General features: G+C 38.9%; 1 protein-coding gene and 1 pseudogene across 1 annotated transcript in view; both read right to left on the minus strand.

Annotated features, from left to right (window-relative positions):
- PASD1 (PAS domain containing repressor 1) overlaps window positions 1-25,489 on the minus strand; it is a 57,379-nt gene that overhangs the window by 19,627 nt on the left and 12,263 nt on the right. Inside the window, exons 5-8 of the mRNA XM_087860311.1 lie at window positions 21,960-22,059; window positions 21,425-21,538; window positions 18,934-19,064; window positions 16,502-16,584 (exon numbers count right to left, since the gene is read on the minus strand). Coding sequence (XP_087716437.1) covers window positions 16,502-16,584; window positions 18,934-19,064; window positions 21,425-21,538; window positions 21,960-22,059 — 428 coding nt within the window. The remainder of the gene's footprint in view (window positions 1-16,501; window positions 16,585-18,933; window positions 19,065-21,424; window positions 21,539-21,959; window positions 22,060-25,489) is intronic.
- LOC148106797 (mitogen-activated protein kinase kinase kinase kinase 4 pseudogene) lies at window positions 759-2,920 on the minus strand (annotated as a pseudogene).

The following is a 25,489-nucleotide window of genomic DNA, read 5'->3' on the forward strand; positions in this document are numbered from 1 at the left end:
TGAAAGGCAGATAGGTGAAGGGGATGATTTCAATCAGTTCAGGAAATCAGTAATTTGAAGTGACTGCCCCATCACCACCCTCAGTTCTAAGGCAACTGCTTACTAACCTTACTCCATACCCACCACCAATCTCACCTCTGACTGGCAGGGGAGACACGATTATTTACTGAGTTCCTACCCTGCAGTAGGTATCTTACACATATTAACTCTTTGGGTCCTAAAATAACTCAATGGCATGTGTTCTATTATGATCCCCACTTTACAGATGAGGAAGATAAGGCTTCACAAGGTGAATAATACATAAGGTCATAATAAATGACAAAGTCTGAATATAAACCTAGTCTGCCAACTTCCTATACCAGTGTGGGCAATAGTTACAACATCATCATTAGTGTGGAAAGGAGCAATTTGCCATCTCAAAATATGCCTCTTTGTCACAAAGATTATCTTGAGCTGGTTATTCTTTTTTTTAAGAATGTGAACAGCACCAGCTGCATTGCAGCCTTGATTTATTTTTGAGTAGGGAAAAGAAGAGAAGGGATAAACTGTTAAGAGGTACATAAAGGAAATGAAAACAAAACACCCCACATGTGGCGCCTGCACACACACACACACACACACACACACACACACACACACACACACACACACAGCTGTCCTGGACTACACCAGTGCAGCTCTGACCTCCAAGATGCAAGGAATTCCAATTCTCAGGATCTTAACAAATCTGGGGGCCAATAATCCTCATTACACTGCTTCTACCAGCTCAGAAGAGAAGCCCTGCCTAACATCATGAAATAAACCTGACTGCTTCTACCAGATGCAACAGAGGCAAAGAAGACCTTGTCCTTGCGTTTACGTAAGAATTTTAGTATTTGAGCCCTTTTGTGCATAAACATGCCATCCAAGTGATCAGTTTTCACAGAACAGAGCTCTATGGCCTTTTCTCCCCAGCCCAACATCTGACTGGATTAAATATATACTACAGATGTTGGCATCTCTCCCCACTTCAGAACCACATCCTTGGGGATTCTTCCATAAGTGTTCACATAAACCTTTTCATCATCATAGCACACCAGAAGCTCCATGCCATCTGTGTTGAGGAGCATGGTGATTGCATGGGGTTTGATGCTACATTGGATCAAAGAGTGCAGGTTCTTTCTTATGTGTGTTGGTAGATAAATGTCATAGACCAATCCTGAATCCACATCAACGGCATGGAATCCAGCACAGAATCCATAGATCACTTTCAACCTCTGGCCTTCCTCAACAGTGAGATCCACCAGTAATCACTTATGTACCAATTCTCCAAATGACTTAAAGCCCATAAATTTGTGATATAGCTTGGGTGCCCATGCATAGACCTTCACAGAACTCTGCAATTTCCAGAAATTTGATTCTTTCCTATTTAACAACTTTATAGTGTACACATCCTCCCAAGTCCCCCACAGTTGTCCATCCCTGCTTCTTCTCAACCTCTGGATCATTGTGAAGTATTTTATTTCTTAACCAGGACCAATAGTAGACACATAACTTATCCTTTTTGCCAGACATTGGCGGCAAGACATTCAAACCTTCAAGGACATCCATGTGCTGAAATCATCTTTAGTTAATCAGAGGATATATCTTCCCTTGGCCACTTCTGTCGAGCAGCATCAGGCCACTCTCTGTACCCATTAACAAATTCACTCTCCTTAAGGCAGCACACAGAATCTCAGGGTTAAATCTCATCTTATATTTCTGAATCTCTGGGGTGTCACTCTGTGGTCTAGTGTTCATGGGATTCACACTGACCGCTGAGCCCTTCCAGATAGGATCTTGCCTTATGGCTTCTGGTCTTACTCCATCACAGGAAAATCCCACCACAGAAGTCACTGTTGTCCCATTAGATGGAGAAATCTATAGTAATCTGGGGTCTATAAAAGATGTAAGGGAGGAGGAAGATTTGTGTTTCTGGAGTGTGTTACTAGCAGACTGAGTCTGGTGGATGATAAGTGCCCTCCTTGGATGAGGTCATGACTGTTTCACTTTCTACATCATCATGGACAATCATGGTTTTCACGGATTCTGTTTCACCATTGCTCAAATTCAGAGATGCTGCTGCTCTGGTGTCCTCAGGTCCAGAGGTGGGTTCCTCAGCTCCTTCTTGTTCTATATCATCATCTTCCTCATCTGCTGTCCCTGACTCCTCACTGGATGAGTAGTCGTCTGGAACTTTGTGTGGGGGTCACATATCTTCCACTGTTTGAAGCTCTATGGCCAATGCAGTCAAATCAGCAGGCTTGAGAGATCTAAAAACTTATTTCTTATCTTCGCCTTTTTTTTTTCACTGCATTTTTGAGGCACTGAGGTGGAGATCCTTCAGATTTGGATGATGATCTCACTCTGAAGCACTCCCCCGAGTCATTCTGAGACCCAGCGTAGGACACAGACTGGGATCCTGAGTTGCTTGACCCCAAGGAACTGCCACTACCAGGCCGGGGCACCAGCTTCTACACTGTCTCCCATAGCAGCCTGGGCTCAATACTGCTGGTGGAGTCTCTTTCACCTGCTTGGCTATTTTGCTGCCCACTGCCTTGCAGTGGAGAATCCCAACAGGACAGAACAGAGGAGTATGACATTGTTCTCACAGGAACCTGTGGCTCAGCTGGGTCTCTACAGGGCAGGATGCATAGACTTGGAGTTGCCATTGGAAAAACACTAATCCGGAAGGCAGTGGTGGCTCCAATACTCTGCCTGCCTGCTTAGACTGGGCTTCGGGGGAGCTGTGGTGAGTTTTCCTAAATCTATCTTTCACCTCTCAAGCTCTATCAGCAGTGACCTGGTTGGTTTTTCTTAAGAGACACGGGTCGAGCTCTGAAAACTGAGTAGAAGTTACCTTTTTGTAAGAGAAATTTACATTTTCAAGGACAATTTCCATTTATAAGTGTATCTCCCTCTCTAGAAACTCAATGGAGAATGCAATGACTTAAATCCACACAACCACCATACCCTTGTTTACTGTGCTTTTCCTGACAGCCTCCATAACTGGCCTTCTCCCCACACCCAACATCTTTTGTTTTTAGCTGGAAATGACTTTTAAGGTAGTGGCTTGGGCCATTTCAGGGAGTTACTCAGTTTTCCTGGGTCTCTCCCATGTGCCTATACAGGAGGTATATATGCTATTAAACTTCTTTTTCCCTCCTGTCAATCTGTCTTTTATAATAGGACATCTCAGCCAAGAACCTGGAAAGGGAGTAAAACTTACTTTTCCTTCTCTACAAGGGAGTAGTAGAAATTAGACAATGTTTAGTTTTGCTCAATTCAAGCTGGAAATGTCTTGATTTTGCCATGCCACATGTTTGGTATGACTTTGTTTTTATTATTATAGCATGTATGTCCTTTAAATTAATCAACCACATGTTAAAATAAATTCCATTTCTTAATAAGTCACACCATAAGCTAACCTAAGCACATCCTTCACAGAATGAACCACAAATGAGTATGTGCTTTTACCAACTCTGCCAAATAGTCTGTACACACTACTACACTCTCCATTCTTTCCAAAAAGGATATAAACTTGCCCCACTTCTGGCTCCTTCTTAGCTTCACTTTTGGAAAGCCTCTGCTTTCTAGGATGGAAGCAGACTGATTCACCAAGTCAATTTATTAACATCAAATTTGCCAAAAGCCAACTTGCCAATAGACCATTTGGCTAAATGACCAATAAATCAAAGGATCTATTTGCCAAACTGGTCAAATATATGGATTTACCAAAAACATGTTTCTTAAAACTATTCAAAAATTTACAGTGCAATGGATTGGCAGAGCTCAAGACTGGAGTAGGAAGTAAGGATTTCTGAGTTCTGGGACCTTCAGGCACCAACTTGACTTCTGATCCCCTTCTCTCATGGACATAAGTTCCCTCTCAATCCAACATAAGGCTGTGTTGGATTGTTGGCTCTCCTTCATTTCTTTTTCCCAACACAAATTTTCCTCTCTTGTTGCGTGCTCCATTCAGTTGCAGACACATGGGATACAGACACATGGAACTGTCCTTAAAATGCTAATAGAAAAATTGACCAAGGAAAATATTCCAGGTACCTTCAAAAACTGTTGAAACCTTTCAATCTACTCTAAATCACTGAACTTTGACGCTTAAAAGATAAAAGTTCTGGGAAAATTGGTAAACTTGGTAAATGAGTCTATGGTTATAAAATCTGAAAACATTCTAGATCATTAAAAAAAAACAGAAAAAAACAGAAAACGAATTCTTGACAGGATTAATACTACACTAAAATAACCTAAAATTCTTTCATATGAAATCCTAGAATAAATACTGTTGTTTATTCATAGAATGGTAAACTTTCTGTGACTTTCAACTTCTAACAAATGAAACACCCCTTAAAATGCTGATAGTAAGAATATATCCACTGACTATATTTAAGAATGTAACCACTGTATATAATCAAGAATAATACATTCATATGAAAAGATATAAATTATTTTAATATATAAGGGGTTCATGCGCATCTGGCTGGCTCAGCCAGTGGAACACGTGACTCTTGATCTTGGGGTTGTAAGTTTGAGCCCCACACTGGGTGTGGAGATTACTTAAAAATAACTTAAAGATATATATATATATATATATATATATATATATATATATATATATGTCAAACTACAGCCTGTGAGCCAAAATTGGAAGCTGCCCATTTTCATATGAGGTAGGGATGATTTTTACTATTTTAAAAACTTGTAAAACAAGCAAAGAATATGCTATAGAGACCTTATATAGCCCGTAAAGCCTAAAATATTTACCATCTGGTCCTTTTCAGAGAACTGTTTATCATCAACCCTTGGAATATATTCAAAAAGCTCATTTCTTAAGCCATGCTTTCTGATCAATCAATATGGGTAAATTTTGTAAACTGGACATTCGATGAATAGGTTTTGAATGAATTCATTTTTGACAATTTGGCCACTGAACAAATTGATCATTTGGCAGAAAGCTTTCCAAGAATTTGTTTCTGGTGAATTCACCTGGAGCTTATCATGACTTTTCTCAATGAAAGACTATGGAATTTTGACATATCAAAATTTGAAAAAATAAGCAGTTGAAATATTTCTTTTTTTTCTTTTTATTATATTATGTTAGTCACCATACAGTACATCCCTGGTTTTTGATGTAAAGTTCGATGATTCATTAGTTGCGTATAACACCCAGTGCACCATGCAATACGTGCCCTCCCTACTACCCATCACCAGCCTATCCCATTCCCCCACCCCCCTCCCCTCTGAAGCCCTCAGTTTGTTTCTCAGAGTCCATAGTCTCTCATGCTTCATTCCCCCTTCTGATTACCCCCCTTTCTTTATCCCTTTCTTCTCCTACCAATCTTCCCAGTTCTTATGTTCCATAGATGAGAGAAATCATATGATAATTGTCTTTCTCTGCTTGACTTATTTCGCTTAGCATAATGCCCTCCAGTTCCATCCATGTTGATGCAAATGGTGGGTATTCATCCTTTCTGATGGCTGAGTAATACTCTGCTTCCGAAAAAGGTTTTTGGGTTAAATGATCAATTTTAGTCTCAAAAATGTTTCTTTCTTTTTTTTATGGGAGGGGCAAAGTATGATATTTCAGATACTCTGAATGAAAGTAGTGTGCTGTTTGAATATCCAGTCTTCTCCAGTAGAATAATTTATATTATTGACTATCTTATATTGAAGACCCTGGCTGTTCTTAAGCGCAAATTCTGGCAAAAAAAAAAAAAAAGTATGTATTTCCTGACCCATAACTCCAGGGCCAAAAAGGATAGAGCAGGGAAATGTCTGGGGTGTGTGTGTTTGTATGTGAGTGTGTGTGAGGGGAGGTAGGCAGAAAATGAAATAAGATGGCTTGGGAAATACTTGGTTCTTCTCCTCTCAGATTCCCTACACCGAGCCCTGCACTCCTCACTGCTCCTTGACCAAAGTGCCAAGAGTAATGGTGCTCCTGAGAGGATGACTTAGGGTCTCTAAGCCATATGTACCAATGGTATCTTCCTTTCTTCCTGCTGGAGCCATGGACGTAGATTCTTGTGGCTTTTAAAATCATATTCTTTGTGTGGGCTGATATATATTTGATAAACAGCTGACATATGAAGTTAATATATCTAAGCTGCTGTGTTACCAAACCTACATCATACAGGAAGTTCAGATGATTTTACATATTAGAATATGAAGATTTAGAACAAAATGTTGAGTTTCAAATGTTTAAAATACGGGGTCCCTATAAAAATTATCTGGGACGTAATTACTTTTATCACATAGCTAAGAAAACTCAACCATTGTTTTAGTGATATGTTAACAGACTTGTTTCCTATCACTGCTGATACATAACTAAAAAGGAACAAAAGTCAAATGCTCTGACCATCCTATATTTTAGTGTTTTACTAAGGATGGAGTCCAAATGGGAAAATTTCCATCAAAGGATTTTTTTATCCATTTCATAGAAAACATCACTCTCTAAAGGGCCAGTCTGAACTTCTGTAATGTGCTTTCTTGGCTACACCAGTTTTCCACAAACACATCAAAAGAGGAAAAACATCTAACACCACTCAGTGGTATTTCCTCACCAGAAGAGAAAAACAAGAAATGCAGAACATTCATAACATTTAGAAAGTACATACAAATCTTCAACATGGTAAAAGCCATAGCCTGATGTCCCCTGTACCTCGAAGGGCAAGTAACTTACAATAAGCAATGCCCTGCTGTCAAAGAATGAAAAGAAAGCAAACACCAAGTAAACAAAAGCCCTATTGCTATGAAAACATGGTCAGTCATCAATAACCAAAAGAAAAAAAATTCAAGGGTTTATCATCTTGAAAAGAACACTGCTGTTATTGGCCTCTTCTGACCAGCGTGAAAACATTAAGTAAACAAGAAAGCACCTTTAGAATCTAATTAGTGTTCTGCAGTCTGCCCCGTTTTCAAACATAGAAAAGGCGACATATAGTGTCGGTTAGTGAGCCACTGGAACTTGCCTAGACCTCAGCCTCGGTGCCAGCTGCTAACACTGCTAACATTCACAGGCAGACCGAGTGTCAAAGCTACACAGTTCTCCATCATGTATTTGGGGAAAATTCATTTCGGGAGAAATTCATAAATCAGACAAGAGACTATACTAAGACCAGCTCTGTGTGGTTTTGAGCAGGAGAGGCACAAGATCGTATTTTAACAAATGGTTTTGGAACAATCGGACATCCATATGCCAAAGAATATGAACTTCGACCTAAACCTAAACCCCATGTGTTATAAAAATATTAATTCAGAATGGATCATAGATACAACCCTTAAACCCAGAACTATAAAACTTTCAGTTTTGTGATCTGTGATTTGGTGATAAATTCTTGGACAAGTCACCAAAGCCACAATCCATCAAAGAAAAAAAAATGGTAAAACTATCTTTCTTTAAAATTAAAAACTCGTGGGGCGCCTGGGTGGCTCAGTTGTTTAAGCGTCTGCCTTCAGCTCAAGTCATGGTCCCGGGGTCCTGGGATACAGCCCCGCATGGTTGGGGGGGGTTCCCTGCTCAGCAGGGAGTCTTGCTTCTCCCTCTGCCCCTCTCCCACGCACATGCTTGCGTGTGCGCGCGCTCTCTCTCTCTCACAAAAATAAATACATAAATAATCTTTTTAAAAAATTAATAAAATTAAAAACTTTTGTTCTGCAAAAGACACTGTTAAGAGAATGAAAAAAGAAGCTACAAACTAGAGAAAGTACCTACACATCGAATATCTGACAAAAGACTTGTATGTGGAATATACAAATATTTTCAAAACTCAATAGTATGAAAGTAAGCAACATTGTTTTAAAAATAAGCAAAGCATCTGAATATTCAAACGATAAAAAAGTGCTCAACATCTTTAGTCATTAGGGGAATGCTAATTAATGCCGTAATTGTATACCCTAGAGCAATGAAATGAAAACTGATGTCCACCAAAAACTTGTATACGAATGTTTATAGCAGGTTTCCCCCAAAATGGCAACAACCCATATGTGCTTCAACAGGTGAATGAATAAGCCATGGTACATCCATACAGTGAAATGCAACTGAGCAAAAAAAAGTTATTGATGCATGCAACAGCAAAGGAATTATGCCAAGGGGAAAAAAGCCCATTTCTAAAGATTGTATATTGTATGACTCTATTTATAGAACATTCTCAAAAAGACAAAACTATACGGATGCAGAATAAATCAGCGGTTGACGGGTTGAGGGTGAGGTGAAGTACGGGTGACTATAAATGGACAGCACCAGGAAGTTTTTTGGGGTGGCAGAACTGTTCTTTATGCTGACTATGGTCATGGTTACACGAATCTATGCCTGTATTAAAATGATAGAACTGTACACCAAGAAAAAATAAATCAATTTCACTGTACAATTTAATAAATAAATTGTTTAACAATTTAAAAATGAAAACATAAGTCCACAAAAAGACTTGTAAAAGAATGTTCACTGCAGCTCTATTTGTATTAACCAAAAGTTAGAAATAAATGTCCATCAAAGGAAAATGCCTGACAAATTGTGGCATATCCACAGACTAGAATACTCCTCGACAGCAAAAAGGAATGAATGACTGATACATATGACAGGATGAATCTCAGGAACATTATACTGAGTTTTAAGAGAGTAGACTCAACAGAGTATATATTAAATGGCTTCATTTTTATGAAGTTCTCGTAAAGGAAAAAAATCTATACTGAAAAACATCAAAATAGTGGTTGCCTCTAGGTGGGGGGATAACAGGGAAATGGCACTGTGTGTTGAAAATATTGTATGTCTTGACAGGAATATGGGTCACATGTGTTTATGCATTTGTCCAATCTCATGGAATAACAGAATTAAGATCTGTGCATTTTATTATATATAAATTTTACCTTAAAAACAAAAACAATATGAACTTGAATGAGGAAGTTGCTCAATGCTGTGAGTTGGCAACCCTCAAACTCCTTTCTGTGTATTCTAGACTTGAGCTAATAAGCAAATATATTGTGGATAATGAGGTCAGGCCTATCTGACTATTGCATTAGTGTTGATAAATGGAAACGGGAGGACCAGAATGAACCTTGTGGTGTTGGTTTAGAATTGGAGGCATCCATATGAATTCATGGTTTGTATTATTTTATATACACATATATACCACGGTACACATACACAGAGATGTGTAGACAAGGAAATAAATAGAGATATAGATCTTTATGCCTATGTGTGTGTGGATTTGTTTCCTAGTTCTGAAAGCACTATAAGTAGTCACAAGCCAGTAACAAGGAGCACAACTAGCACCCAGATCTTGGCTTCTAAATATCTGCACTTAAGAAGCCAGGGTTCTTTTGACTAAGGCTTAGAGAAACAGCTGATTTCATGGCTAAGGCAGAGAAAAAAACAAAATTAACCTGGAACATCATTAGTGCCAGAAAGTAAGGAATGCTCCAAGAATGTTGAGGAGCGTCCAAAAGACACAAGAGCCAGGTTAAAGGGGCCGCCATGGGTCGATTCTGGGACAATCTGAACATTGAAATAAATAATAGTAGAAAAATACTATAATCCAGTGAATAAACAAGTGAATAAATAAATAATGAGTGTGGCAGAGGAGAAGGAGAGAAAATAATGATAAAGCAAACACAGCAAAATTTCAATAGTTGTGAGTACAGGTAGAGGAGGACACATACAGTAGTTCCTGCCAATATTCAAATAAAAGTTCAAAAGTTAACAGAAAAGTTTAACAGAGCTAAAGCAAAAGAATATTCTGGGATACAAAAAGGTAGAGCAAAAAGCATTAGGTTGAAAGAGAGCCAGATCCTGTCCACTACCTCAGATCCTAATACCCAGCCTGACATCTTCATTACAGGATGACAAATGAACACCATGAAGAGAGAAAATATTACATTGTTAACTGTCTGAGCAGAACAAGCAGCTGCCAGTATATTCCCCAAAACTACTTTTCATAAAATAGGCTAATACTCAGATAATTTGTTCCCAGTTTTTCTAAACTTTAATATTTATTATTAGACTTCTTATCATTACTATCTAAGCCCTCAGTGATTTCAGAGTTGCTTCAATGAGGTTTGAGTACAGACCCTTACTCTGAGCTTTTTAAAAAATATTAACAATGAAATTGCTCTTATCAGTTGTAAATCTAATAAGGCAGTCTAATGACTTTATGCTTTGAGATGATCAAAATAATTTGTCATGTAGCTAAAGATGGAATATGGTTGGGCTAGGGGTCATATAAACACAATGAAACATAAAACCCAGAATCCTGAGCCTGCTGCCCCTTCTTCTCGCTTCTTCTTCTTCATTTTTTTTTAAATGGCTGCCGTGCTCAAGAACCAGGTCCTGTACATACCAACAGGACAAGTTAAATGAAACCAAGAGGCTGGCTCCAGATCTAACAACTACACAGCTGCATGGGAATGGGCCCCAACTCCTTTCCTTATCTGTTAGCACCAGGAGTCATCATGTGAGTGTCCCTCAGGCAGGTGTGAGAGCATGCAGTTATTGGAGCAGATGTGGCCTCCAAGCTGGGAATTCTATCATGTTCAGACTTGGCCACAACACCCCCCCACCCCAACACACGCACACCCAGCAAGGTGAGGTGGACACTTTGCAGAGAACAATTTGGATGTTAATGGATATAAAACCATCTCTTAAGAATAGAGGTTTAAATGTGCTGGCTTTAAACAGAAAAAGAGAATAACCTTTAATTAATAGAAAAATAAGAGTATTGAGGAAATCACCAGACACAGACTTCAGATCATGACCATAAGCCAAGTTTACATGTAACCCTTTGCACTTAATAATGTGATTATAGCTCAGTTAAGAATTTAGTATAGATTTAAATTATAATTACTCTACTTTTGGAAATACTTCTTAACTGATAATAACTTGGCTTTGTATAGTATTTTACAAAGCATACAGATCTCATTTACTTATCAAAGCAGATAGATAACGTATGATTTTTGGTGCTATTGTAAATGGAATGGATTCCCTAATTTCTCTTTCTTCAGTCTCATTGTTCGTGTATAGAAATGCAACTGATTTCTGAGCATTGATTTTGTATCCCTCCACATTACTGAATTGCTCTATAACTTCTAGTAGTTTGGGGGTGGATTCTTTTGGGTTTTCCATATAGAGTATCATGTCATCTGCAAAGAGAGACAGTTTGACTTCTTCTTTGCCGATTTGGATACCTTTTATCCCTTTTTGTTGTCTGATTGCTGTTGCAAGGACTTCTAGTACTATGTTGAATAATAATGGTGAGAGTGGGCATCCTTCTTGTGTTCCTGATCTTAAGGGAAAGGCTTCCAGCTTTTCCCCACTGAGAATGATATTTGCTGTAGGGTGTTTACCCCAAAGATACAGACATAGTGAAGAGAAGGGCCACATGCACCCCAATGTTCATAGCAGCATTGTCCACAATAGCTAAATCGTGGAAGGAGCCGAGATGCCCTTCAACAGATGACTGGATTAAGAAGATGTGGTCCATATATACAATGGAATATTACTCAGCTATCAAAAAGAATGATTTATCAACATTTGCTGCAACATGGACGGCACTGGAGGAGATAATGCTGAGTGAAATAAGTCAAGCAGAGAAAGACAATTATATTGTTTCACTCATCTATGGAACATAAGAACTGGGAAGATCGGTAGGAGAAGAAAGGGATAAAGAAAGGGGGGTAATCAGAAGGGGGAATGAAGCATGAGAGACTATGGACTCTGAGAAACAAACTGAGGGCTTCAGAGGGGAGAGGGGTGGGGGAATGGGTTAGGCTGGTGATGGGTAGTAAGGAGGGCACGTATTGCATGGTGCACTGGGTGTTATACGCAACCAATGAATCATTGAACTTTACATCAAAAAAAAAAGGAAAAAAAAGCAGATAGATCTCATTTATGATTTGATTATGACGTACATTCTGCTCTAATTATCCTTACTATTTATAGATAAAGAACCTGAGACTCAAGGAGGCTTCTCCAACATCACACAACTTGTAAAAGGTCAAGCTGAGAAATAAAACCTAAATACTGTAGTTTAAAAATCCCAATCCTATGTGTTGTTTTTTTTTTAACCAGTACTATACCACAAGACCTCCACACTATTTGCCAAAGATGACGGCAGGCAGTATGGAGTAGAATCAGCCAAGTAACTTACACAGGGAGAGCAGAGAGCCTTGACTGACTGTGAAAAGGTCTCTTGTAGAGAGCCGAACTGGACACCCTACCTATTACATGACACCACTGGGAACTGCCAACATTACACCATCTTTTATTGACAAAAACGTCAACTGCATATGGCAAAACCTAAATCGAATGTAACCTCCCCCGACAACCTTCCCTATCCTCTTCATTGCTTAACATTTTCCCTTGGCCCTCCTTACCATCTAACCTACTATGTTCTATTGATTTATGTATTATCTTTCTCTTTCACTAGAATGTAAGCTCCAGGCAGTTAAGGATTTTCATTCACTGCTGTGTCCTCAAAGCCTAGAACAGAACTTCCCACTGAGCAGGTGCTAAATATTTGCTGTATGAATAAGTTTCACTGGGACTGGAATGATGAGACTGGCAAGCTAGCTCCTTAGTGGTAGAGAAACCCGATTAACGGCCTGTGATACAATGGTGCACAGGGCTCTTCCCCTGCTCAAGATGGGGTGGGCACGAGGAATGAAGTCAGTATAGAATAGTACCAAGGCTCCAAACAACAAAAGTGTGCTAATTAGAATCATCACACATTTTTATAAAATTCTTTTCCCACCTTTGTACAACATAACTCCTCACTGACACAGTTTCTTTAGTGCTGACAGGTGGAGTCTCCCCAGGGACCAATTCCAGCACTGTAGCAGTTTTTGAGGACTGCAAGCAAATATAAGAGCTACCAGAACCCTTAGAAATGCTTGCCATTTGATTTTCCTGTGTTCTTTACTCTACCTGAGGATGAGAAGATGCTATCTTCATCAACAGTGTTAGGGTTAATCGTCGTAGTCTCCTATTAATTTTTCTCTCCTCTACATTTCAGGTGAAACTGAAGGAAAAAATAGGCTTTCTCTCAATAACGTCCCCAGTCAAGGACTTCCTACTCTTTTGAGTTTTCTCCTTGGAATCCCATACTAGCCACAGCTCCTGAAACTCATGTCCTGACAGGAATGAGCCCAAAGAAAATCTGGGTCCCAATTCCAGCTCTACTGTGCAACTATCTGTGTGAGTTTGGGCAAATTGTATATCCTCTATGACTGTAGTCCGACAGGTCTAAAATCTACCTTATAGATTTGTTTATAAGTTAATAAACATGAAATCCTATCGTGAAAGATAAGGTACAGAATGCATTTGTACTGAGATGATGCTATGATGGGAATTTGAGCCTTACCTCTACATACCACTGGCCAAACTAAACGAGTAGCTAGGTACATCCTTCTGACTCTAGCAGGAGACAGATAGGAGAGGGCTAACCAGTATTCCAGTTTGGGTCTGCACCTCACTAACTTCTGAGTACCTCTTACTTCTTTCTATCTTCAGTGGTCCAAGCAAACAAGACCTTCCACTCCAGTGCATCTGTAGCTTTAATGGAAAATAACCGAATCCTTGAGTCCCCTCCTGAAATGAAAGGTTGTTTAGCCTCAAATCTGAAACATGCAAGGACAAGATATCCTCCATGGAAACAGACTCTTTATTCTAAACATCTCAAATTCCCCTCTTTGTGTTTCTTTCATAAGTACAGACAAAAGCTTTCAAGCCTCTTAGCAAAATGCTTCTTACCTTTCAAAGAACATGTAGAATTACCAAAAAAAAAAAAAAAATCCAGAAGCACTTTTGTCCCTATGGTCCTTATGACTTCTGCACCTGATTACTTTTCTAACCATCCCTCAGTCTATAAAATGGGAGCCAGATTACGAATGACTGCAAACTATGACCCTGACATGCCACAATCTCTTCTCCTTCTTATTATTTAAAAATATCTGAGGACAAGGAACAAGTCTATGACAAAAATAAAGGAATACTAGTTTGCACCGATTTATAACAATATTGCATTATGTTTGAGAGGTCTCATGGCATGGAATGGATTATCATTTTGATAGGATCAATCAATCAGCCGGTCCCTGAGTAGATGTTTGTTTTCTGCTTACTCAATGTGAGGCTCTGTGCCAGACAGGGACAAGGCTGACAGGTCCTCCCTTACAGACCTCAATATAGTGGACGAACCAGGTCCACCAACAATCCATCATGTGAGAGCTGAGGTGGCTGAGAGCAGAGCAGTGACCATGGTGCTGGAGGAGAGGGGAGGGATATGAAAGGGATGGGGGGGCTGGAATTAAACAGAATTTTTTCGTCAGATCCATCAGCTCTGTCCTAAGTGTCATTTTTCCATCTTACTGTCTACATGATAAATAATCCATTGCATAATTTTTGAAGGAACTTTAGTAATATTTTATGTAAGTAGAGAACATATAAAACTATTAGTGCATTCATACACACTGGAATGATAATTTCTTACAGTATTAGAAATGGTTTTAAGCCTAAGAAAACACTTATTTTATATTCTATTTAGATCAGTGGCATTGATGTGGTAGCTGGCTCGCTTCTGCATCAGAATATTTTTCATCCAATTAAACTCTACTTAAAAGTAAAATGTAGGTTTCCTCACTCTCTGAACTCTCACTGTTTGAATATTTGCTATAATGATCTGCTGATTGATAGAAAATTCATTACCCATGTGTTTTGCTGTTACTGTATCTCAGATATTCTCCTGATAGAAGAGTGTCTTGAGTTCATGTTGTTTAAACATGTTGTGTTTTATAAATATCCTCTTCCCCAGATTATTCAGTATAAGGTGTCCTAATAAAGTAGAGAAACTAATGAAGGAAACGGTCAAGCCTAAAAAGCCTAAAAAAGCACAAGCATTACAAGAAAAACCGGGAGTGATAACGCACATTGAGAGAAAATGACTATTAGTCTTAAGCTTGGCCATGCACTGGTCCGGTCCCCAACACCTACAAACCACAAATACAATGCTGAATATTCACAAGAAATTTGAGATTCCACACACAAAAAAAATTTTTTTTTGCTGGTGCAAGCGATCCTGGCATGAGCAGACTTGTCACATTCACACAATTACAAATGCAGTCTTATGTTAGCGAGACTTGTAGGACACCAAGCACATGGAATGCAAACAGACTGCCATGGGGAGCTCTGCTTTCCATCCCAATGCTGTGTGTGTAGCTTCAGACAATGGTTCACAGCCAAACACCTCTGAACTCTCCTGCCAGGAAGGGATGTTTCTCCCCCCACTGCTTAGATCCAGACACAGATGAATATCAGACATTTCCTGTTTAACTCATTTCTTCACCAGCTCTTTCTTCCTTACCACCTCCCACCACCAAATAGCAACAGCGACCACAGCCTCCAGCTCCTTCCTCTTACCACCAGACCTCACACAAACATGTCTTTAATCATAAGAAACCTCTTGAAAAATTGTCTTGTTTATTTTATTTTGCTAAGTATTATTGGCATGTGGTGCACATCTTTAATATATTATTTTCCTATTTATTTACATATCCATATACACTGTGATGCAGAAGGTAATCCACTCTTGGTACTCGACACTGCACAGGGTCTAGTATTATGGTTTTCTACACACAGCCAAACCTACTAATGAGTTTATCAACTATTAAATAACTAGATAGTATCACAAACCATTTTTATTTTGCAGAAATCCTTGGTGGATTGTTAAATAGAGGTAAGAAGGGGTTTTAGTGATATCTGGTCAACTGGCATTTTCCTGTGGGTTAGGAATGCATTTTTATTGTTCTCACTCAAAATCATGGAATACTGCCTCCATTCTTTGAAACTTGGTTAACAAATGCTAAGAAACAGATTATATTCACAAAAAGAGGGACACCTAATAGCAGTTGCCACAATGCGTACTTGCTGTTTTTTTTTTAAGATTTTATTTATTTATTTGACAGAGATAGAGACAGCCAACGAGAGAGGGAACACAGGCAGGGGGAGTGGGAGAGGAAGAAGCAGGATCCTAGCGAAGGAACCTGATGTGGGGCTCGATCCCAGAACACCGGGATCACACCCTGAGCCGAAGGCAGACGCTTAACGACTGCGCCACCCAGCGTACTTGCTGTTTTACCATTTAAAAGTATTTCAAGAAAAAGAAGTAATCAAGTACTACTTTTAAATGCATTGTTTTAATTTGAAAGTCATTAAATGTTTGTGTCAGTTAAGCGTGCTCTACTGCCTTTTTAAAAAAATAAAAAGCCAATTATTCGTATGTATACTCACCTGGAGAAGTAAGATTTATATTAGCTGGGCAAAGGAATTCAGCCTAGTTGATTGCTCTTCTGGATTCAAGTGTTTGTTTTTTTCATTTTAATAGGAAAAATATTTGTAGATATTATTTCTCTCATTTCAGTTTTGTCCAATGAAACAAAATGGAGCCCTAGGTCTCCATCACTTACTTCAACATTAGCCTCTCACCTGCGCTCTGGAGATGCATGTTCCTCATCTGAGTCTTGTATCAGCAGAACCTCTTCCCCGGCTTTCTTTACAGTGAAAAGTTCCTGCAGAAAAACTGGCATTTTAGATACTTAAAATGTACTTATATAGTAAAAATACCCAACACATTTGTATAGCATGTAGTAAATTTGGAAGCAATCTCATATCCAGTATCACAGCTAGTCTGCATAGCAATGTGAGAAAGGCACGTGATTTTACAGATGTGAAAACTGAGAATTATAGAGATGTAACGATCTGGCCCAAGATGCACAGCTAGTAGATTCAAGATCAAAGTAGATCCATCTCCCAGTTGTATTCTGAGTTCACTGCTCTGCCCACTGTGCTACACAGTGAAACTGTGAAAACATCTTCCTTCAAAAAGCCCTCTGTGCTCACAAGATTTGTTCTCCAAAGTGACTACTAATATGGAACAAATATCCTAGAAACCCAGAGAAAAACTGCAGTAGATCACAAATAAGGATCCTTGTGCCATGAGGGGGCCTAGGGTGAGGGAAGTGTGCCAAATGAGATTTTTTTTTTTTGCAGGAGGAGTAGATTTGGGGGTGACCCCCCAAAATGGGATGTCTGCCTTCTCTTGGCAAATATGAGAGTTCAAATCCCAGAGAGCTGCCAGAGAGACATAATGATTGGGGCAGTCAGACCAAGCAATTTCCTTCAATTGCTTTTCTCTCTGCCACTTTTCTCACGGTTTTAATTCTGAAAAAATGATGATATACATCACTGCTCTACAACTGAATGTAAAGGGGTCCTTCACAGTTTCCGAAATGTGGTCAAAGTCCGCATTCTAAACCAGAGAGGAAAAGTAAAGCAGGTCTTTTGCCCTCTCTGGATCCTAATGATCACAATAATAATGATAATGATGATTATTTACTTTTTCTTCCTTCCCAAGTATTTACCATGCATAAGGTGCCATCCTATTCACTCTTCACAACAATCCTAAAAGGAGGTTCTAGTCTCACCATTTATAGAAAAAGAAACTGAAGCTACAAGACAGAAGTGACTAGGATGAGGTCCTGCAGCCGGTCTGGATCCAGAGGCCTCTCTCACAGGGCAGCTGGATGTGTTGTATGTCACACTCCATCATGTTACCGTGGCTCTTGATTTGTCCCCTCCACTCCCATATTGCCCAATCCATAGTGTCCCTGTCTTGTGCAAGTCAGTTAGTGGCACCTCCATTCACTGAGCTGCTCAGGCCTAAAAGCTAGGAGTTGTTTTTCTCTCTTCTCCCACCCACTTTCATCACAACAGCAAGGACTTTGTGCCCTGTCTCCCAGTAATAACCCAAATCTGTGTACTTCTATCTCCATCATTCCAATCCTAGCCAAGCCCCATCACCCCTCATAGCACTGCTCTTGTCTCTGCTCTTATTCCCCCCGATTCCATTTCCCACTCAGCAGCCAGCTTAATCTTTTAAAAACAAAAACAGTGAAGTCAGATCACGTCATCTTGCTTTCCACTCCACTTGAGTAAAACTCAAACTCATGATCATGGTTTTCAAATTTCTCCATAACCTGGTCTCTGTCTACCTCTTATACCTTATTTTCTCCTACTCCTTCCCTCTTCCACCTTCTTATAGTCACATAACAACAGTATTTGTTCCTTGGAACCCTCCAAGCTAGTTACTACCTCAGGACTATTACAGCTGCTGAACCCTCTACATGGATTGTCTTCCTTTCTTGGCTGGGTCGACAACACCATTGCAGGTTCAAAAGACAGGTCATCAGAGGAAGACCTTCTGTGACCACTCTGTCTGAACTCCCTTTTCCCAGTCATTAGCATATGATTGTTTCATCATCCCTGTGGCACTTTTCAGTATTACCTGTCTATTGTCTATTTCCCATAATATTACCCCAGGACCTAGCAGAGCACCTGGCACATCATAGGTGCTTACTTAATATGTCACTTAGTGAATAAATTCATTGAACTTGAATCTATCCAATGAATTCTAAAGACTGACTTTTCTTTTTAGAGACAGAATGTGGGAGTGCTGTATTAGTAGAACACTAAGTGAGCAATGGTGGAGGGTGTGGGGGAGAGCTGCCTCAAAACTCACCTCGTAACAGAAACCTTCCTTTATCCACCTGCCAAAATGATCACTTCTCCTTAATATGTCCCACCCCCAGCCCCCGTATACCTCTTTCATACCACACCAAAACCAATTGTAAATGGTTGTACATCTCTTTGGGGTGTGCTGAAATCTCCACTGACATGCTCACCTTCTGAAACGCAGGAGCTGATCTTTCCTTATTCACATATCTTACTTAGCACAACCCCCTGCCCACATCGGGTTCCTCAGCAATGCTGTCCAGTAGCTGAGGGACCAAAGGGGACATAGCCTTTCAAAGGAAACACACAATGCCACAGTAGGGAAAGCACACACACAACATACTCACCCGTAGGGTCTGATCCCTAAGGACACAAATGGACCCCACCATATAAAACCGATCCTCCAGAGGAAGATATGTAGGAGACGATTCAGCATAGGAGTGGCTGGGGAAGAAGCTACTGAAGAGCACCAAAGGCTCTAAGGAAAACAGAAACACACATGTGACAATCAAACGGAAAGGCAGGCTGGCTACACAAGATACACCTGCCACATCAGTGGGCTGTTTGTCAGCCCACTGACAATTTTCAGAATTCCAAGCCATAGATATTTCCTGCCGCCCTTCTATACCGGCTACCCTCCTCACCTAGGTCTCCAACAAAATATGAAGAAGTCATTACTGAGAAGTAGCTGTTGTGATTTCAGGGTGATACTCAGCCTTGTGGTCTTACTCTGTGGATGGATGTTATAGTCTCCAAAAGAAATTTAGCTCCCCTCTTTTATACAGTTCACATGGTTAGTATTAAATATGTGTGTAATTTGTGTGTGTATGTAGTCAAGTAAGTTTTTTAAAAGTATCTGACCTTTAATCTCCAAGACATATGACAAACATATCAGAAGACTATTGTGTGAGCTAATTTTCATTATTTATTTACTCATTCGTTCATTCATTCATTCGGTATATTTTCAGACCTCAGTGGCAAAGAACTGAGTTAATTACACTCTTGTTCATGGCATATAATGAACACAGATAAAGTCCTCACTCTTGTTTTTCTTTCTGCCTCTTCTCCACCCACGGGCACCCATTACCATCTATGACCTTTAATATATAAACTTGTCAAATATGTAGTCTGGTTTTATCTATGTGTTTACCATTTACAAAGGTGGCATTGCGCTATAGATCTCATTCTGTTTCTTACGTTTTTTTAACGTACTGTATTTTTAATCAACATATGATTTAATCATGTTATAGTATGTATATCTAGAGGTCACTGCTTTCAATGTTTTCCATATTGTATATTTCCCACATTTTACTTATCCATTTCCCTAACGATGCACACTTAGGCTATCTCCAACTCCCTCCTACCACAAACAACACTATGACATACATAGTACATGTCCCCTTAGACACAGATCTCTCTGCAAGTTTGCCTCTGGTATATTTCTACCCAGTGATGGGATTGCTGAGTCATAGAATAATTAACATAATTTAAGTTCACTCTGTTTTTCAGGAATGTTTCATGAGTTTACATTCCTCTCAATACTGTATTAGTGTTTTAATTCTCACTTCTTCACCAATATTTGCTTATTATTCACACTTCCTGATTGCTGTCATTCTGATGGATGTACAGTGTTATCTCACTGGTTTTTAAATTTTTCATTCTTTGCTTGCTAGTGAGTTTAAGCATCCTTTTACACATTTGTTGGGCCATTTACCTCTGGTTCAAGCCCTAGATGTCTTAATGGCCCAAATCGATGTTTATGTTAATTTCTCAGCCTATAGTTCCTGAAACCTTTAAATTTATAAATTTGGACCCCATAGCCACGCAACACAGATTTGGGGTTTGATTTCTTGTAAAAGAGCCATTCTTATTAGCTCAATCCACCATGTTACCGTGTGGCCCTACCTTGTAAGTTGCACTGTATTTTTAAACTGAATATGTAATACACTTTTTAAGAATAGAAGAAATGCAACAAGGATTAGAATTTTATAACTTACATTAGATATTTCTGTAAAAAGTATTCCATTTTTCAAAGGAGTTTCCCCTATTTCCCTCTCTTTTCTACCTTCCTCAAAGCAATAAACAGTAATTACAACTCTCATAAGTAAGCTGCTCCATCGTACTGGACAGTAATTATATCTTTATGTTTCAAGTCCTCATCATCTCCAAACACCTCTTTTCCTTTCACTGCACAGTCTCGCTGCACTGTTTCACAGTAACATTGCACTCTGCTCAAATTCAAAGAGCCTGAACAAAAAAGCTAGAGGCCCAAGGATTTGGGGATACCGATTTAGTAGCAGTGTCTACTAGCACAAACTTTCTATTTATTCATAACTTCAAGAACAGAAATGAAAGCTACTTTCATGAACAAGGAACTGAGGAATGAGATCATTGAATATAACTAAATGCATTTTAAATATGGTATCATGTATTTTCCGATTAGTGTCAGGTAAGTATCTAAGCTATCTATCCCAAATTCTGGTTTCAGAGAAAAAGGATAGAGACAATTACAAGCAAGGTGCTTCATATTATCAGGTTCATTTTTAAAACAATGAAATCCTTTGGAACAATCACTTTACTCTTTCTTTTTATCAGAGATTTCCTTTGGTCCTTTTGTTGGTAATCCATTAATGTCTGCACCCTTATTGTCTACTTTGCCTTTTTTTTTCAAGGGATTCTTTTTTAAAAGTTTGATTAATGTCTATAACCAAAACCTGTGCTCATAGGGATATCAGAGAATGTGAGAGAACCAACAGTAGAAGGGCGTTTATGTTAGCAATGAAGGGCTAGGTTTCGCATTAACTTCATCTAAATCAGATTAAAAACTTAACTGCTTACCAGTTGAAATATCTTTTACTGTCAGGATGAATTTCACATATTCATAAGTAGGTCTGCTATCATGTTCAACATTTCCTCTCCTTAAATGACAGCAAAAATCAATATGTTTTCCCACTAAGAAAAAAAAACAGATACAAAACTAGTTTACAATTGTACGTTACCATATTCTGCAGGATTATTTCATAGGACTATTTTCTTATTTAGAACAGATTTTACAAAAATATTTTCTTTCCAGGAATATTAGCACTTGCCTAACTATCTATGTTGTATCTGTAGAGTGGAGTACCAGCTAGCACATTATTTAAATAACATTTATGCAATTATACAAAAGCTGAAATAATCAGGATTCAGGATAAAGAGCAAGATTTAATGGAGGAGAAATTTTTTAATACTGGAAATATAATTTGTGAATTATATTAATATATAATCAGCAGCTATATTGGCCCTAATGTTTTTATTTTTATTACTCCTCTGAGTGACTGTTACCTGTCTTTTAAAATCTAAGAACTTACAATTGAGAAAAAACAATCTGTACCTGAGTTTGACAAAGGAAGTTTGAGAGCAATCTTTCGGTAAACTTCGTTTTTCTCATGATCAGGCAGAAGACTTAATAACTTTTTACCCACGATCTCATCCTTGAGAAAGAGAGAAAATATTTTTTGTTACATGTGCTACTAATGCTCACTTCCTCTACCTCCTTCCCTCCAGGAAGCTTATCATCTGCTCCCTCTTAGCCATCTCGTGGTCATACTATTATACCTCTACAAGTCCCAGTTTACATTATCCCACTCTGTTCCCATTACCTCCTACTTTCCAGTACACTCATGCAAGTACCCCACCTCCCCAATAGTTATTTCACACACTGAGACCTCCAGTCCATTTTCACTGGGCATTGTATCTCCTGCAAATTGTCACAGCCCTCCTTACCCAGCTCAGATTCCTTGGTGGATCATTTTAATCACTCCCATGTTCTCTTTCTCTCTGACATATCTGCCTGGGAAAATCCCAACTCTGGTTAATTTCAATTCTTCATCTACCTTATACTGTCACCCAAGCAACTGCATGCTTATGGCAAAAAAACCCACAACCATGCTGTATATTATTTTAAATGGGCACTCAGATCTGTCTGGAAATCGTTCTACATTTCCCTAGACAATTCACTCTCCTACTCTTCAGTGTGACCATGACTTTCCTTTTCCTCCTTCTTCAAACCTCCAACCCTCCCTCATCCTCCTCATATTCAGCTGGGGATCTTGTTTCTTATTGCTATTAAAAGCAAAGGGTAAAAGAAACGTCAGTATCTTCCTGCCATCAAATCTACCAACCTATCTGTTCCTGTGGCTAGAGACCTACTTTTTCTCCTATTCCAATGAATAAGCTTTCAACGAAGACTAGTGCACTGCCTCTCATCCTCTTGCAACTAGTCAAGGACATCATTCCAGAAATTTCCCCCTGTTCCCCACAGCATTGAGCTTTCCCTCTCTACCAGGTCTTTCCCATAGCATGCAAATGCTTTATCAGAGATGCTATAATATCAGTCATCTTAAAAAGAAAAACAACACAAAATTCCCAAAATCCAAAACCTTCTTTGACCCTACACTCTCTCCCCCAGGTCTTCTCTAGTCTACTTCAGAACAAAAATCTTTGAAAGGAACTATACTTGCTGCCTCTCATTTCTTTAGCTCTCACTCTCCCTTGAAACCATACTAATCAGATTTTTACCCTAACCACTCCACTTTTGTCAGGGTCACCAATGACCTTCACATTGCCAAATCCAATGGTCAATTCTCAACTCTAATCTTACCTGACATCGTAGCATTCGACACAACGAATCCCTCCTACTTCTTGAAACACTTTGTTTACTTGGCTTCCAGGATACCATACAAATATGATATCCTTCTGCTTCAAAGGCTATGCCTTCAGTTTTCTTTGCTGGACCTTTCTCCTCTCTCTGACTACTAGTCATTGGGCCGCTTTTACTGTACTGCTCCCTGGCTGGTCTCTTCCAGTTCTAGCTCATTAAATACCATCCATCTTCCCACCTTCGGTCCAGACTTCTCTCTGAACTCTTCTAGATAACTTAGATGTCTACCAGTTTTAAGATATCCAAAACCCTACTTGGATCTTTTCCCTCACAAAACATGCTCCTCCCTCAGTCTTCTGCATTTCAGTAAAAGGCACCACCATTTACCCACATGCTTGTGCTTGACTTGCCTTTTTCCTCTTAAACCCCAAACCCAGTCCATCAGCAAACTCTGTTGGGTAATACAGTCAAAATACAGGCAGAATCAGTCCACTTTTCACCACATGGGCTAAACCATTATCCCTAGATTGGAGTACCACAAACAGCTTTAACTGGTCTCTCTGCATCTATTTTTACCACACCCCAGCTCCCACTCCATTCTTCACAGAGCAGCTACAGTGTTTCATTTAAAACATTATGTCAGATCAAGTTATTTCTCTAACATTTTCCACCAGCTACCTAAGTTATTCAAAGTAAAAGCCAAAGTACTTGTTCATTTCCAAATACACCAAGCAAATAGTCACCTTGGGGCCCTTAAACTTGCTCTTCATTCAGTGTGAAACATTGTTTCCCAGATATTTATAATGAAGCTCTCCCTTACTTCATTCAACTCTCTACTCAAAAGTATTTTAAATTTTTTCCCATAGCATACTCATCACTACCTGACATTATAGTATGTTTACCTGTTGATTATCTGTTTCCCTCAGTAAAATGTAAATCACATTAGAACAGAGACCTTGGCTGTCTTATTCACTGTGCATCCTCAACACCTAGAGCACAGCTTGGCACATGTGAGCACTCAATAAATGTTGGTTAAATGAATGAATAATGCTGTACCAGGTAGCTGAAATATGGTGACACATGGATAAATTGAATATCAGGCATTAAGTTAAGTAATGAGTTTTTAATGTGAGAGGAACAAAGTAATAAAGTATTCTTTGTAGCTGAATAATGATTTTGGGTGATGAACCACAAGTTCAAATAATTTTTTGCTGATTAATATTAATAATGTACAGTCAAAATTCAGAAATATATTTTTGTGGCCCATTCGTAGTAGCCAGCTTATGAGTTAGCCAATGCTCAAATTAGCAGATGGATCCTGTCTCAATCAAGAAAAAGCATGTCTCGATTCAGGGCAGAAATATTACCCTAATTTAGCAAACAAAACATTATGAAATTAACAGGCAATAAATTTCTGACAATGAAAGTCACTCAATAAGAAATTTACTTCCCAAAAGAAATATAGATATTCTTCATTAAACTTAACTTTTTCAACAAGAATTATTTTATTGGTTTAGTTATAAAATAAACTTTAGGTACCAAACCAAGTTACCCCTGGTCAGTGGAGACCACTCATTCATTCGTTTGTCTAACACATGATTAACAACTGCTCTATGCCAGATACTGTGCTAGGTACATTCACACAAACTAGCTTACATAATGCCCTGTAAGAAGAAGAACTATGCCCTATTTTGTTCATGAGAAAATTATCAATTTCTTTCTTTACTGAGTACTTATGAGGGTTAAAAATGATGATCCTGACATGAATTCTAATTTTAACGAATACATAGTTCAATAAGGCAGATGAGACAGACACAAAATGATGATGCCATGTATACAATAAGACCGTAACAGGAGGTACAAAGTGCCATGGTTCACCAGTTCTTTCATTAGTAGAAGAATAAAGGATAGCACTGACACATAAAAGAATTCAAAGTGAGCAGTCTTTTGATAGTATACATTCCCTTGGATGGAAATACTGGCAATTAGTTTCTTATTAATTAACTACATTCTTTAAGGAACGTGATAGTGACAATTAATGCCCTATAATTGACCACCAACTAAAAAAAGTGAATGCAACAATCATTCCAGCGATCCTGCTCCATAGTTAGATAAAGGGCAGAGATGTGAAAACATTATCAACACCATGCTATTTTTGTAAATCTTTGGCATTTGCTCTTCTTATTACACAAGGCAGAAAGATCAAGGCACTCAAAGCTTAATGAAGCAAGGATAAATACCAGTGAAAAGTTAAGGAGGTT

Source organism: Ursus americanus, chromosome X (genome assembly GCF_024610735.1).
Source record: "Ursus americanus isolate L20-20 chromosome X, mUrsAme1.1.p, whole genome shotgun sequence".
Taxonomy (NCBI): Eukaryota; Metazoa; Chordata; class Mammalia; order Carnivora; family Ursidae; genus Ursus; species Ursus americanus.